Source organism: Salmo salar, chromosome 09, assembly GCF_965601325.2.
Source record: "Salmo salar chromosome 09, fSalSal1, whole genome shotgun sequence".
NCBI lineage: Eukaryota > Metazoa > Chordata > Actinopteri > Salmoniformes > Salmonidae > Salmo > Salmo salar.
Genome location: NC_138299.1, coordinates 127,394,821 through 127,409,748, shown reverse-complemented (window position 1 = coordinate 127,409,748; position 14,928 = coordinate 127,394,821). Strand labels below are relative to the sequence as shown.

At 46.8% G+C, this 14,928-nt stretch overlaps 1 protein-coding gene across 2 annotated transcripts in view; it reads right to left on the bottom strand.

Annotated features, from left to right (window-relative positions):
- Nucleotides 1-300: 300 nt before the first annotated feature.
- LOC106612521 (zinc finger CCCH domain-containing protein 4) overlaps nt 301-14,928 on the bottom strand; it is a 17,528-nt gene continuing 2,900 nt past the window's right edge. The window contains exons 2-14 of one of the 2 annotated variants that reach the window (XM_045724446.2): nt 12,360-12,651; nt 12,030-12,137; nt 11,637-11,916; nt 11,368-11,537; nt 11,128-11,212; nt 10,777-10,922; nt 10,557-10,658; nt 10,282-10,393; nt 9,972-10,081; nt 8,034-8,464; nt 7,655-7,935; nt 7,236-7,484; nt 301-3,396 (exon numbers count right to left, since the gene is read on the bottom strand). In XM_045724446.2, coding sequence (XP_045580402.1) covers nt 1,721-3,396; nt 7,236-7,484; nt 7,655-7,935; nt 8,034-8,464; nt 9,972-10,081; nt 10,282-10,393; nt 10,557-10,658; nt 10,777-10,922; nt 11,128-11,212; nt 11,368-11,537; nt 11,637-11,916; nt 12,030-12,137; nt 12,360-12,651 — 4,042 coding nt within the window. In that variant the 3' untranslated portion in view covers nt 301-1,720. The remainder of the gene's footprint in view (nt 3,397-7,235; nt 7,485-7,654; nt 7,936-8,033; nt 8,465-9,971; nt 10,082-10,281; nt 10,394-10,556; nt 10,659-10,776; nt 10,923-11,127; nt 11,213-11,367; nt 11,538-11,636; nt 11,917-12,029; nt 12,138-12,359; nt 12,652-14,928) is intronic. The other variant, XM_045724447.2, reaches the window with a different exon arrangement.

Here is a 14,928-nt window from a genome sequence, read left to right as displayed (position 1 = left end):
GCTGGAGCCATGGCCCAGTGAGACACAGGTTCCGGCCTGCATAGATGGAAACAAAATAGTCTGAGCCTTTTGGGTAAAACACCAGGGTAAATCCTCAGTGGACATCCACCATTAGCTAAAGAGATCTGTGATGGATGGTGACATGACTTCCTGGAGCCAAGAGATGTAAAGAAATGAGTCACACAGGGATCATGGTTAGCAGGAAACACTAGGATGACAGGTTGATGACATACTACCACAGAGACGCTTGCCTGCCCTACCGTCTAGGCTGCCCACCAAACTACGAGAAACACTGGTCAGTTACTGGTTGATCACGTATCGCCTTTATTAAATACTTCACAACTTCCCCTACAGTGAACGGTTACAAAATGTTACCTCTCGTCAAACAGGACACTGTTCTATTTATAAAGCAGTCACTTTTTGCAAAGGGCAAAACAAAAGTAGAAACAACTAGATGCTTGTGTAGCCAGGCTTTCATACCTCTATGGAATTGAGTTTATTTTATTTGTTTGAACCTTCAACAAAACAAGAATGTCAGTGTCTGTTTCTCCTCTCACGGTTACAGGCTGCATCCCACTTAAATGCAGGGGAAATAAATGTATTTCTTTCTAATTATATATATATATAATATAGACACACACACACACAATATATATATATATATATACACATACATATATATACATACATATATACATATATACATATATACACACACACACACACACACAATATCAAATGATTTGAATTAACTGTCATGTGACATAGGGAGGAGAAGGGAGAGGCAGATATCTCAAGTATATAAAATAAATTAAAATGATCATATCTCACGTGACAGATGGACAATGTGGTTTTCAATTCACAGTTCTGACTCAGTGGCAGAGAGGTGTAAGTGGAACCTCAAGCAGCGGTGTGTGGGGTAGTGGGACCAACATGGCCGACATAGTCATAGGCTTCACCCCGACACACAACAGACAGACAGAATAGGTTAGAGATAACAGTGCTGACAGAGCAGAGGGCTCAAATATTAAAAAAGAAGAGAGCCAACAGAGGGGAAAGACTGGCAGATAACAGACGGACAGTGCAAAGAAATTACTTCAAATCAAGCAACAAAAGAGTTGTATTCATATATAATATACTGTACTGTTATAACACAACAGGCAGAGGGAGTGGCAGTGAATGTTCTCTATGTGTTATCGTTGCCTGTGATTGTACTAGAAAAGCTACAATGATTGACAAGTATTCTTCTGACGGCGACACAGTGGAAGCTAGTGACGTGAAAGGGTTGGTGGGATATGGACAGAATGGATGATAAAAGGGAGAGCTTGGAGACTGGAGTTACAAACAAATGCAAAGGAAAATGAACAGGACTAGGAGTACAGCCCATTTAAATCTGTGGACTCGTTTTTGTTGTCCTATAATTGTTTTCTCTTAAAGTAGGGAGGGACTCTCGTAAAGGGAATAGATTTATTTATACATCTGTTTGTTTTAAAATAGAGTTCGCTCTTTCCCAGACTCCGACATACCCACCCTAAACCCTTCCTCCCTGGCCCCAAAGTCTGTTATAGAATCTGATTAGCAAACACTGCAGGTGTGACGCCTGAGCAACACGTTCAAACGTTCAGTCTGTGGCCAGTCCAACTTCTGCCTCAGTGCGCTCCTTGCTGATGCGTTCAGTGTTCGTCTCTAAAACAATGTTCGACCAGGATAGGCTCAGATATCACTGGCAGAAGGGTGATGCCGTGGGGTCAAAGCCTTTGAAAACCTCCTTCAGAGAAGCATTGTCCTGCTCTGTGGTGGTGGTGGTGTCGCCAGGCTGGGCAGGGCTGTTCCCACCAAAGGGGCTGCCGGACCCGCTGGGCTTGCTGGCCTGTTTCACCATGCTGAAGAGCGAGGACACAGGCAGGTTGTGGACGCCCGCCGGGGCCTGCTCAGCACCACCATGGGGGCCCTGTCCGGCCGTGGAGGAGCCAGAGGCAGCAGGACCTCCGGGGGGCCCGGTGGAGGGCGAGGGTGCAGGCTTCGGCCTGGGCCGGTTATAGCTGTTGTATCGGTCAGTGGACTGTTCGCTGCTCTTCTCTGGCTCCGGCTGGTCCAGGGCAGACTTACGGACAAACAGGGGCTCCTTGGCCTTGGGCTTGGCTGGTGCCGCCTCACTGAGTTTGGGCTCTGTGGGGCCGCTGCTGGGGGTAGTGTTTGTGGCGGCACCAGGGCCCTCAAGTTTACCTGCACTAGGAGTCCGGGGATCATAAAGACTGATACCACTCAGCACACTGCTGCCACCAGCTACACCCGCTCCCCCTCCACGACCCACTCCACCTGCAGACAGTAGCCGAGGGTCGTAGGGGGCGATGGTGGGGGAGGAGGCGCCGGAGGTGGGTGGAGGGGCTGCCGGGGTGACCGTCAGAGGGGGGACTGGGGACTCTGAAGGCTGCTTCAGAACAGATTTCTGCGGCTGGAGCCGGGGGTCAGCGGGAGCTTTGCGGGCCATTCGAGGATCGACGGGCTTGTCGACAGGGGTGGGCAACAAAGCAGGAGGCGCCGGCAATAAGGCCGGTGGAGGGACAAGGGGGAGAGAAGGGGATGACTGGGAAGGGCCGGATGAGGCGTTAACAGTCTTGAGGATGCGAGAGAGCAGTTCAAAGTCTGGGAGGGAGGAGGAGGAGGCTGGGGTGGGGGGTTCTAAGGAGGGAGGGGGGACGGGTGGGGTAGGGGGGAGGGCCGTGTGGATTCGCTGCTGGCTGCGTGAGAGGCGGGGGTCCAGGGCTGAGACAGGGGGGATGCCTGGGGGGAGGGGGAGGAGGTCCTGTTTAGGGATTGGGATGGGGATGAGGTCCTCAGGGTTCCATGTCACTGTCTTAGCGTATGGGGGCATGTGCAGGAGAATGTCCTTCTTGATGTGGCTGAACTGCTTCAGCTGGGAGCGCGGGTCCCTCAGGGCCATGCCCATCAGGGGGTCCAGGGGGATGGGCACAGGCTTGTCCCTCAGAACCCTCTCCGTCTCCTCCTCCTCCGCAGGGGGAGCCGTGAGGGGCGGGGGCTTGTACACCAGGGGGGCGTCTGGTTTGGGGGTGAGGGTGGCGGTAGCGAGCCGTGCCAGGCGGGGGTCTGCAGGGGTGACGGTGGAGGCCAAGGAGGGGTTGGGAGAGTCCAACGCCTGGGCAGAGTCTGTGGCCCGGGAGAGGCGGGGGTCGCGAGCCAGCCGGGGGTCCCCCGGACGGGAGTCCGCCGGTCGGATGGAGGGGTGCGCTGGGGAGCCTTTCTGGAGGCGGGGGTCGCTGGGGGGACCCTCAGGTTTGGGGGGCCCCTGGCTCTGCTGGCGGAGCGTCTTCAGGATAGATGTGACACTGCCGCCTCCATCCTCATCCTCACTGGAGTACCAGTTAGCTGAGTCACCTAGGAGATAAAGCAACAGGAATCAGTGACATAGTCAACCGTACTGATGGTCTGTAAGGTATAAAGTAGAACCACAACCAGTGAAAACCAGGGGTGTGAACATTTAAACATTCAAACTTTTAAACCAAATTGGGATCCTTAACATTGAGAAGAATGTTTCCCCCCCACAATTTTTTTTTATCACAGTGCAGCTGGCTCGCCTGCTCTTTGCTAATGATGAGACTGAGGGGGGAGGTGGAGGAAGACGCCTTCCGTCCCGACAAAAGCTTGGATCGAAGTCTGACTTTCAATAGATCGCAGCCAGTGCGCTGCTCTGTTACGCACAAAACTCTGACCCAGAATCAGTCTTCGGTCTGTAGTGTGTAAAATATCCTAGCCTATTTCATTGATGACAGGCCCTGCTTTACTGACTTTGCGAGATGTTGCAAGCAAAGAAATTGCAAGATTCAGCATTCCATTGCGAGATACAGCTTTTGATTGCTGGTATAAAGGCCTAGTGCACGGTTCTGACGGTCTGCCTGGTGACTGACCCCTTACAGCCTTAGCCGAGGCCCTTTCATGGGTATATGACTGCGGTAGATGTAACTGCATTGCCATTCCCTAGTGGCCATACAAAGGTAATAAGACTATCATTCTGCATTGATGTGGAATTGTATGATTTAAAAAAAATCGTTTTAATGGAAAACCGATTTTAAAAAAAGCCATTTAACCTGTTAGGGCTAGGGGGCAGTATTTGCACGGCTGGATAAAAAAATGTACCCGATTTAATCTGGTTACTAATCCTACCCAGTAACTAGAATATGCATATACTTATTATATATGGATAGAAAACACCCTAACGTTTCTAAAACTGTTTGAATGGTATCTGTGAGTGAGTATAACAGAACTCATTTGGCAGGAAAAACCCTGAGACATTTTCTGACAGGAAGTGGATACCTGATGTGTTGTATTACCTTTAAACCTATGCCATTGAAAAACACAGGGGCTGAGGAATATTTTGGCACTTCCTATTGCTTCCACTAGATGTCACCAGCCTTTACAAAGTGTTTTGAGTCTTCTGGAGGGAGATCTGACCGAACAAGAGCCATGGAACGATGATGGCCCATTAGACACCTGGCGCGCGAGTTCATGTTGGGTACCCTCGTTCCAATACGTTATAAAAGAGAATGCATTCGTCCACCTTGAATATTATTCATGTTCTGGTTAAAAAAGGCCCTAATGATTTATGCTATACAACGTTTGACATGTTTGAACGAACGTAAATATATTTTTTCCCCTCGTTCATGAAGTGAAGTCCGGCGGGCTTAGATCATGTGCTAACAAGACGGAGATTTTTGGACATAAATGATGAGCTTTTTTGGATGAAGAGAATCAAAGGTAATGGATTATTTACATAGTATTTTCGATTTTAGATCTCCCCAACATGACGGCTAGTCTGTATCGCAACGCGTATTTTTCTGGGCGCAGTGCTCAGATTATTGCAAAGTGTGATTTCCCAGTAAGGTTATTTTTAAATCTGGCAAGTTGATTGCGTTCAAGAGATGTAAATCTATAATTCTTTAAATGACAATATAATATTTTACCAATGTTTTCTAATTTTAATTATTTAATTTGTGGTGCTGACTTGACTGCCGGTTATTGGAGGGAAACGATTTCCTCAACATCAATGCCATAGTAAAACGCTGTTTTTGGATATAAATATGAACTTGATAGAACTAAAAATGCATGCATTGTCTAACATAATGTCCTAGGAGTGTCATGTGATGGAGATTGTAAAAGGTTAGTGCATCATTTTAGCTGGTTTTATGGTTTTGGTGACCCTGTCTTTGAATTGACAAAACATTACACACAACTCTTGTAAATGTACTGTCCTAACATACTCTAAATTTATGCTTTCGCCGTAAAACCTTTTTGAAATCGTAAAACGTGGTTAGATTAAGGAGATGTTTATCTTTCAAAGGGTGTAAAATAGTTGTATGTTTGAAAAATTTGAATTTTGACATTTATTTGGATTCAAATTTGCCGCTCTTGAAATGCACCTGCTGTTGATGGAGTGCACCATGGGTGGGACGCTTGCGTCCCACCTAGCCCATAGAGGTTAAACGTAAAGCAAAATTGTCAATTTCTCACATCCCTAATGAAAACCACCTAAATCAGGGATCATCAACTAGATTTAGCCGCGGGCTGATTGTTTCTTGAGCGGATGGTCAGGTGGCCGGAACACAAGAATACCAAACATATAATATTTAACTAAAACATAATAATTTCAAACCTTGATTACATTTGTATACGATCACATGTATCTCTATTATGCGTGGGAATACTTGGGAACATACAGTTGAAGTCGGAAGTTTACATACACCTTAGCCAAACACATTTGAACTCAGTTTTTCACAATTCCTGACATTTAATCCTAGTAATAATTCCCTGTTTTAGGTCAGTTAAGATCACCACTTTATTTTAAGTATGTGAAATGTCAGAATAATAGTAGAGAATGATTTATTTCAGCTTTAATTTCTTTCATCACACTCAACGTGGCATCGTCACAGGATGCCACCTTTCCAACAAGTCAGTTCGTCAAATTTCTGACCTGCGAGAGCTGCACCGGTCAACTGTAAGTGCTGTTATTTTGAAGTGGAAATGTCTAGGAGCAACAACGGCTCAGCCGTGAAGTGGTAGGCCACACAAGCTCACAGAACGGAACCGCCGAGTGTTGAAGCGTCTGTCCTCAGTTGCAACATTCACTACCAAGTTCCAAACTGCCTCTGGAAGCAACATCAGCACAATAACTGTTCATTGGGAGCTACATGAAAGGAGATTCTATGGCCAAGCAGCCTCACACAAGCCTAAGATCACTATGTGCAATGCCAAGCGTCGGCTGGAGTGTTTAAAGCTCGCCGCCATTGGACTCTGGAGCAGTGGAAATGCATTCTCTAGAGTGATGAATCACGCTTCACCATCTGGCAGTCCGATGGACAAATCAAGGTTTGACGGATGCCAGGCAGGAGAACGCTGCCTGCCCCAATGCATAGTGCCAACTGTACAGTTTTGGCAACAGTTTGGGGAAGGCCCTTTCCTGTTTAACCATGACAATGCCCCCTTGCACAAAGTGAGGTCCATACAGAAATGATTTGTCAAGATCGATGTGGAAGAACTTAACTGGCCTGCACAGAGCCCTGACCTCAACCCCATCGAACACCTTTTGTGTCAGACCTCACTAATGCTCTTGTAGCTGAATGGAAGCAAGTCCCGCAGCAATGTTCCAACATCTAGTGGAAAGCCTTCCCAGAAGAGTAGGGGCTGTTATAGCACCAAAAAGGGTACAAACTCCATATTAAAGCCCATGATTTTGGAATGAGATGTTCGACGAGCAGGTGTCCACAGACTTTTGGTCATGTAGTGTACTTTCTATCTAGTTTTAGACATTCAAGAGTGGCCTGGGTGGCCTAGAGTGGTGTAACGGTCTAGGTCGCTGCCTCCAGTGTACTGCTGCAGCATGGATTCGAATCCGGCCCACTGCTATTTCAGCAACTCTCTCCTCTACCTTTCCCCCCTCTCTCTATCCAATCACATTTTTTTTTTTTTTTTTTAAAGAGTGGCCTGGAGTGTCTATGCCTGGGGGGGGTCTACTAAGCTAACATATAGAATTGTTTTAAAATGGTCATACCAAGGATCATTTAGATATGTGATTTAGAATTTTAGGACCCCTTTAGGTATAAGAAGAACATTGAACGCATGTTGCCCACCCCTGGTCTACAGTCTGTGTGTGTGTGTGTGTGTGTGTGTGTGTGTGTGTGTGTGTGTGTGTGTGTGTGTGTGTGTGTATATATAGAGCGTACCTTCCGCGTCCCTCTCTCCTACCCCCTTGGCAAGTCTGGCCCTCTCCTCGTCCTCCTGCTGTTTCTGCTGAATTCTCATGAACAGCATGCGTTGGGCCGGCGGCAGAAAGTCAGGCACTCCCATCCCCGCCTGCTGATTGGCCGAGCCTCCGTTTGCGGGGACGTCGGGGCCTCCCACGGAGCTCTGGTTTCCTCCCGATCCTCTTGCTTCTTTCACCTCCATCCCTACAAAGCCCTGGAAGTGATCACCTGAAAGGTATAGGAGGAAGGTTGACAACTACAATATACAACACTCTCAGAGACACATAACAGCACAGGTTTAGATTCAATCTGAAATGATATTGGAGGGGCCAACATTAGTCTCTGATGCGAACAGTGATTGTATGCTTCGTTCATGATGCAATACGATATCAGCTCACCTTCCTCCACCACCCCATCCATATTCATGTCTTGCTGCTGGTTGAAGAAGTTATCAAAGAAGTTACCCCCTGGAGGAGGTCCGGGGGGCATCATAGGCCCCCCTTCTGGGCCAAAGCCTGGCATCATGGGCGGTCCTCCAGGGCCCATGGGTGGGGGAGGACCCATGGACATGTCTGGGGGCATCATGCCAGGTGGAGGGAACCGAGGCGGAGGCCCACCAGGGTGTCCTTGGGGGCCAGTGGCACCAGCTTGGCCTGTGGCAGTTCCTGGGGTCTGACCTCTGTAGAGAGAAAGATCATTGAGTTATACCATGTTCCTAGTGCATACTCAAACTATAAAAGCCACATAAATAGGTTTGGATGGATGTGAAAAGCTCACCTGTGATTAGCTAGTTTCTGAGCTAGCTGTCCCGTAGGCTGCACCTTGATCTCAAACAACGAGGGGATCTTCTTCCCTCCATTGCCAGGACAAGGGGGTGGGGGGCCCATGGATGGGGGTGCGGGACCATTGGGATTGGGAGGGCCCTGGTAGGAGCCACTGTCTGGGTAGGCGGGAAGGGGACCAGGACAGGGACTGGGCCCTTGGTTAGGCCCTGGGCCGGGTAGGCCGTTGGGGGACATGGGGCCCTGTGGTGGTCCAGGAGATCCAAAGTCCCCAGGGCCAGAGTTGTCGGGCGGCCCTGGTCTGGGCGGTGTCGGGAGCAGGCCCACCCCAGGAGGAGGCTTGGGAAGGGGGTTGATCCCCTGCTTCTTTAGCTCCTCCACCTCCTTCTCATCCTCAGCTCCAGCCTCGGCATCCTCCGCCAGCATCTACAAACAGATGAAAAGGTGGTCAAAAGGGGTTAACAGACTAACACAGAGGAGAGTGAGTGAGTTAACTTCTCTAGGGTAGGGGGCAGTATTTTGACGTCCAAGTAGTAAACTGCCTGCTACTCAGGCTCAGAAGGTAGGATATGCATATTATTAGTAGATTTGGATAGAAAACACTCTGAAGTTTCTAAAACTGTTTGAATGATGTCTGTGAGTATAACAGAACTCATATGGCAGGCAAAAAACGGAGAAAAATCCAACCAGGAAGTGTGGAAATCTGAGGTTTGTAGTTTTTCAAGTGATTGCCTATACAGTATACAGTGACTTGGGGTTCATTTTGCACTTCCTAAGGCTTCCACTAGATGTCAACAGTCTTTAGAACGTTGTTCCATGCTTCTACTGTGAATAGGGAGAGAATAAGAGCTCCTGGAAGTAGATGAGTGAGAAAATGACATGAGCTCAGTGGCGCGCACTCACGTGAAAGTTAGCTGTTCCTTTTCTTTTTTTGAAGACAAAGGAATCGTCCGGTTGGAATATTATGGAAGATTTATGATAAAAACATCCTAAAGATTGATTCTATACATCGTTTGACTTAGTAAGCGCGTGCTTTACATTTGGAATAGTGAACCTAACGCGCCAACAAAATGGAGGTATTTGGACATAACGATGAACTTTATCGAACAAAACTAACATTTATTCTGGAACTGGGATTCCTGGGAGTGCATTCCGATGAAGATCATCAAAGGTAAGTGAATATTTATAATGACATTTTTGTCATTTCTGTTGACTCCAAAATGGCGGGTATCTGTATGGCTTGTTTTGATATCTGAGTGCTGTAATCAGATTATTGCAAAATTTGCTTTCGCCATAAAGCTTTTTTGAAATCTGACACAGCGGTTGCATTAAGGAGAAGTGTATCTATAATTCTTTGAATAACTGTTGAATATTTGATCAACGTTTATGATCAGTATTTCTGTAAATTGATGTGCTCATTCACCGGGAGTTTTGGGAGGCAAAACATTTCTGAACATTACACGCCAATGTTAAATGTGGTTTTTGGATATAAATATGAACTTTATCGAGCAAAACATACATGTATTGTGTAACATGAAGTCCTATGAGTGCCATCTGATGAAGATCATCAAAGGTTAATGTTTCATTTTAGCTGTATTTCTGGTTTTTGTGACGCCTCTCCTTGCTTGGAAAATGGCTGTGTGGTTTTTCTTGTCTCGGCGCTGTCCTAACATAATCTAATGTTATGCTTTCGCCGTAAAGCCTTTTTGAAATCGGACAATGTGGTTGGATTAATGAGAACTTTATCTTTAAAATGGGATATAATAGTTGTATGTTTGAGAAATTTGAATTATGAGAATTTTGTTGTTTTGAATTTGCCGCCCTGCTATTTCACTGGCTGTTGAATAGTGTGTCCCGCTAGCGTCCCACATACCCCAGAGAGGTTAAAGAAACAGAGAGAATTGGTGTCTAAATCCACTTGAGGATGGCTAACCTTGTTTAGCAGGTCTTGGGTGTCGTCGGTGAGAGGCTCGTGGGAGAACATGCATTCGTCTCCATTCACACAGCTCCCGGTGGTGTGGAACAACTTGCAGGGGAAATCACGTGCTGGGGAGTTAAGGAACTATGGAAGGCCTGGATGGACTGAACTCACTCAAAGACTGTCTCGGGGGTAGCACTGATATAGGCTATACTAAACTTGACAACTAGTATGGCCGTTCTAGCTATGCTAGCTGGAAACACACACTGAAGAAATTATAGGAAATGTCCAATCTGATACAAAGTGGACTGCAGGTAAAGGATATCATGCATGTAGGGGCAGTTTTCAGCCCGTGCGCAGAAGCCAGTGATGTAGAACTTGCAGAGTTCTTTCTTCTTGGGCAGCTCAATGTCGTGGCTGAAGTTGCAATGTTCCCCCTGGAAAGTTGGCAAAGCAATAAAACAATAAAAATCACGTTTGGACAAGATTTTAAAAAGCAGTTGACGGTAACATATGTTAGAAGAAGAATGATTTGACATTCTATTGAGAATGCCTGGCAAGAACATTATCTCCGCTCAAATTCCATGATTTCCTTCTTACCCAAGTACAGCGGCCCTCCATGTAGTACTTGCAGATGGCTTTCCCTTTCTTGTCTTGATGCTTGTCCCCCTGGTGCTTGTTGTGCTGGCCTCCTCCTCCATCCTGCACCACAACACAAGCATTACTAGTTTCAGAGCATTATCAGAAACTTGTACAGGTTGAGTATTCATTCAGATGAGCGAGCAGGTCTGTAAGGTGTTGTAGTTGGTTTTATTCTCACCCCCATGTCCCCATTGTCTCCATTGTTGTCCTCATCGTGACCCTGGTCTCCGCCCCCTCGGCCTCTCCCCCGGTTCCTCCCTCGGCCTCCCCGGTTCATACCACGCCCCTGTTTCCCCCGGCCCCGGCCACGCCCACCTTTACCACCTGGTTGGAGCAGAGAGAGAGACACTTCATCAGTGGGCTACAATGGAACAAGACAGGCAACCATTTTGGATCGGGTGCAAAGAATGTTTACTTAGGAAGGACATCAGAACAGCTAACCTAGCATGTCTGTATTACTGTAGCATGACTAAGTATTGTGTAGTATGAATAATAGTGGTAATCCTTCACATTCTGACAGCCAACTCACCCCTTCCACGGTCTTTGGACTTCCTGTACTGAGAGTATTCATCATAGTCATCTTCACCCATGTGGTCATAGTCATCATCTCCATACTAGAACACAACATCAACTGGGTGAGGAACAATTCAGAAACAAAACAATATACTTTCCCAAAACAATATAATTTAGCAAGCACACCAGTATCATTGATAAACAATGTGAAATGATCTGTGCATCTGGGGCCAGAGGATGACTGTCTTTGACTCACCTCCATCTCGTCTCCTCCTCCTCCATACATCATCCCTTCTCCATCCTCATTGTCTCCGCCCATCTTGCCCCCTCGTCCCCGACCCCTGCTCCCTCCTCTTCCTCTACCTCCACGCCCTCCTCCTCTCATGCCTCCTCGACCTCTCTGGTTCTTCATACGACCTTTACCTCCTGTGGAGAAAGAAAAATAAACACTGTCAGCACCTTGTGTCAGCATCTCCACGGCATGCGGGGACCTGCAAGCAAACTAGTAAGGGTCGTTCAATTCACCTCTGACCCCATTTTTTCTACCTCTGCCCCCGCGACAGTTGCCCCTTCCACCCCCATCGCCGCTGCCTCCCTCCTTGGCCTTGCGGTACTGGTTGAGCTCCTTGGTGAAGTCATCGTAGTCTTCATCGCCCATCTCCTCATCCTCCTCTCCCTCGTAGTTCTCCTCTTCATAATCGCCGTAGCCCCCGTAGCTTTGCTTGTCCATCTTTACGTAGCTGCCCTTCTTAGGCATGGGGCCCCCGTGGCCAGAGGACGGGGCTGGTGGGTAACCTCCAAGGGACTGGGTAGGAAACAAAATCATTGTTAGACCACTGCAATTACAAGGTGACAAACAGAGTAGCAACTCCGCTGCAAGTATCATGTGATTTAGAGTGCCACCATGGGGTAACTTACAGAAGGGGGGTACGTAGGGCTATAGTCCCGATACTTCCTCTTCTCACTTGGGCTGTAGTCAGAGTCATCGCTAAAGTCTGAGTGGTCATCACTGGAGGAGGCATGACGCTGTAACACCACACAGAAAGAGTGAGAGGTTGAGTAACAAAGTACGAAGAAACATCTTTAGACTAAACAGTAGGAAAGCAATAACATCCCTGATCTGAAGGGTCTGTATAGGACGATGAAAGCCAGAGCTGAGCTGGATGTGAAACACACACACACACACACACACACACACACACACACACACACACACACACACACACACACACACACACTCTCTCTTACTTTGTGCTTGGATTTGCGTCTCTTCTTGGCTCTCCTCTTCTCCTTCTCCCGCTCCCTCTCTTTTTTCCTCTTCCTCTTGTGGCGGCGGGCCTTCTCGTCGTCCTTCTCGTCGCCGCTGGCGTGGCGCTCTTTGCTACGGTGAATTTTCTCTGGGGGGGCCGCCTCTGCTGCTGTTGCTTCTTCACCTTCACCTCCATCTTCTCCTCCTCCCCCGGTGCTGGGCTCCTCAGCCATCTCCACCTCTCCACCATCATCCTCCAGCTCCCCCTCTTCCAGCTCACCATCCTCACATCTGTGACAAACAGAGAACAGATAGACAGGTCATCAAAATGCTGTTCAAACCACACTCCAGTCTTAAACGCGTAGTTCATGTTTGGACTCCCAGTATGGGACAGGTGGATGGTTCCTGGGTGGTGAACATTACATTCCTAGACACCACCACCAGACTATAATAATAAGGGATCAAAGCTTTTTGTCTGGGAAAAAGTAAAGTGGAATAAAATGGCATTAACAACTGCGACTGCTAGGTTGGGAATTTGGATAATTCCTTTTTCATGGTCGAGGTAACATTGCAAAATTCAGGTGTACCCGTTCTACACATTGATGACTTGTATAGCCCGAGGGAGTCACTTCCCTCATTTTCTAACGTGAGTAATTTAATTTCTGGGTTTCAGTCACTAATTTCGGCGTTTCCTTGTGCGTTTCTGTACATTTGTTTTGACAGTGGAGATAATGCGGTTATCCTCAGGGCCAATCAGCTGTTGTTATCCTATCCTGTGATAATGTCTGAGAGCTGCGTTTCTCTGAACTCGTCAAACATTAATCACACCACCGTTCACCCACAAACCATGACACAACGTAGGCTGCTCTACTGTAACATTCTGATGAGTTATGAGTGTTTGGGTGACTGGGTTGACGATTGGCTGTTATTGTGGGTGACATAAAGGACCTAGCGTCTGCTGAGAGTCAGAGGGCCAGATCATGTTTTTCTTAGATTGAACACATAGGCCTACTGACTGTATGCTGGGGATAGGACTGCTAGGGTGTAAAGGCCGTGTGTTATTTCTGTGGCAAAACAAGCGGAGTTATCGTGAGGAGGACAGGGATAAGGTGGGTGTCCTCTGTGGTAAACAAATTATATGGCAGTTAATATATGGGACAGCAATCAGTAACAGCAAGTTTCTCTGCATTTCGCTATAGGTATGACATTTCCATGTGTGTGTAATGTGGACACTTTGAGCTTTATTGTTTTGTCTCTTTGGACTGGGAAAAGTTGAGAGTGATGCAACTCTGATGATGCAACTGGTGGGGGAGGGGGATTCAGTACTGCTGGACATGCGTAATCCGTTGGCCTTCATTATACAGGGTGGATTCAACATCAACATTCATTTCAAGGACATTTTGAAAGCAATAGGCCCATCACTAAATCGAGCTAGTCATTCCTGTGCGGGGAGATCAGTGTTTACATAACAAAAATGATCTTAAACAGTCTGCTATTTATCAGTGAAGATCAGTGAATTTCATCTGTCAACAGTCCTCAACAGCATGCAATATGCTTGCTTAGAAGATGAAAATATTTAACCAACAACCAATACAAATCTCAAACGTTACACAGGAAACTGCAATGGTTAAAACTACTAAAACTGGAATAGCTGGGCCTAAATGTGGCTAGAGAACACAGACAACAAGAAATTAGACACAGATACCTTTTCCCCCTGCCAGCTTTCAAGGTGTAGTTTCACAGAGGCATTACATGATTTACAGAAATACACTGGCGTGACAATAAGGCATCTGTGGTGGTGGTGATTTGTATTTTTTATTTATTTAACCTTTATTTAACTAGGCAAGTCAGTTAAGAACTATTTTGTATTTACAATGACGGCCTACCTCAGCCAAACCCTAACCCGGACGACGCTGGGCCAATTGTGCGCCGCCCTATGGGTGATAAGTAGGATATGACCACTATGTCCATTTGAAGCGACACTATAGCCAGAGTCCAGCCTACAGAGTGAACGGATATTTGCTGACACTGATCAGAGCAGGCTTGAGTAACAGTCTCGCTTTAAGTGTCTGGTATAACCTAACTTCGAAATGGTACAGGTTAGGCCTTTATTTGATTATTCAAATACAGATTAGAATTCTGACTTTTGGCCAAAGTACACAGAAATGGTTTCGGTAGTAAAACAATGAGTTCGATGTAGGCTATAGAATAGACTTTACTCTGAGCATACAGACCCAATCTGTGGACATAGGCCTATAGGTCAATTGACACAAATAAATGTTGACTGATCTCTCTTTATACTCACACCAACACAGTCCACACCACATCCTCAACATACTAACTTCCTATGTAGGACATGACTTTCCTCCTGGGCCCGAGGGTTGCTGGGTCTTACTAAAGTCTCCTGCTCCTCCTTACATTTAGTTATCCTAAGTCTACTCTCAGCCAGAGAGGGATGAGATATAGATCTAGTCACTCTTAAATAAACCAAATTCATCTAAAACTGCAAGTTGATACATTTTTTCCTTCATTGTCAATGGCATGGTATTACCACCTGGCATAAAACAA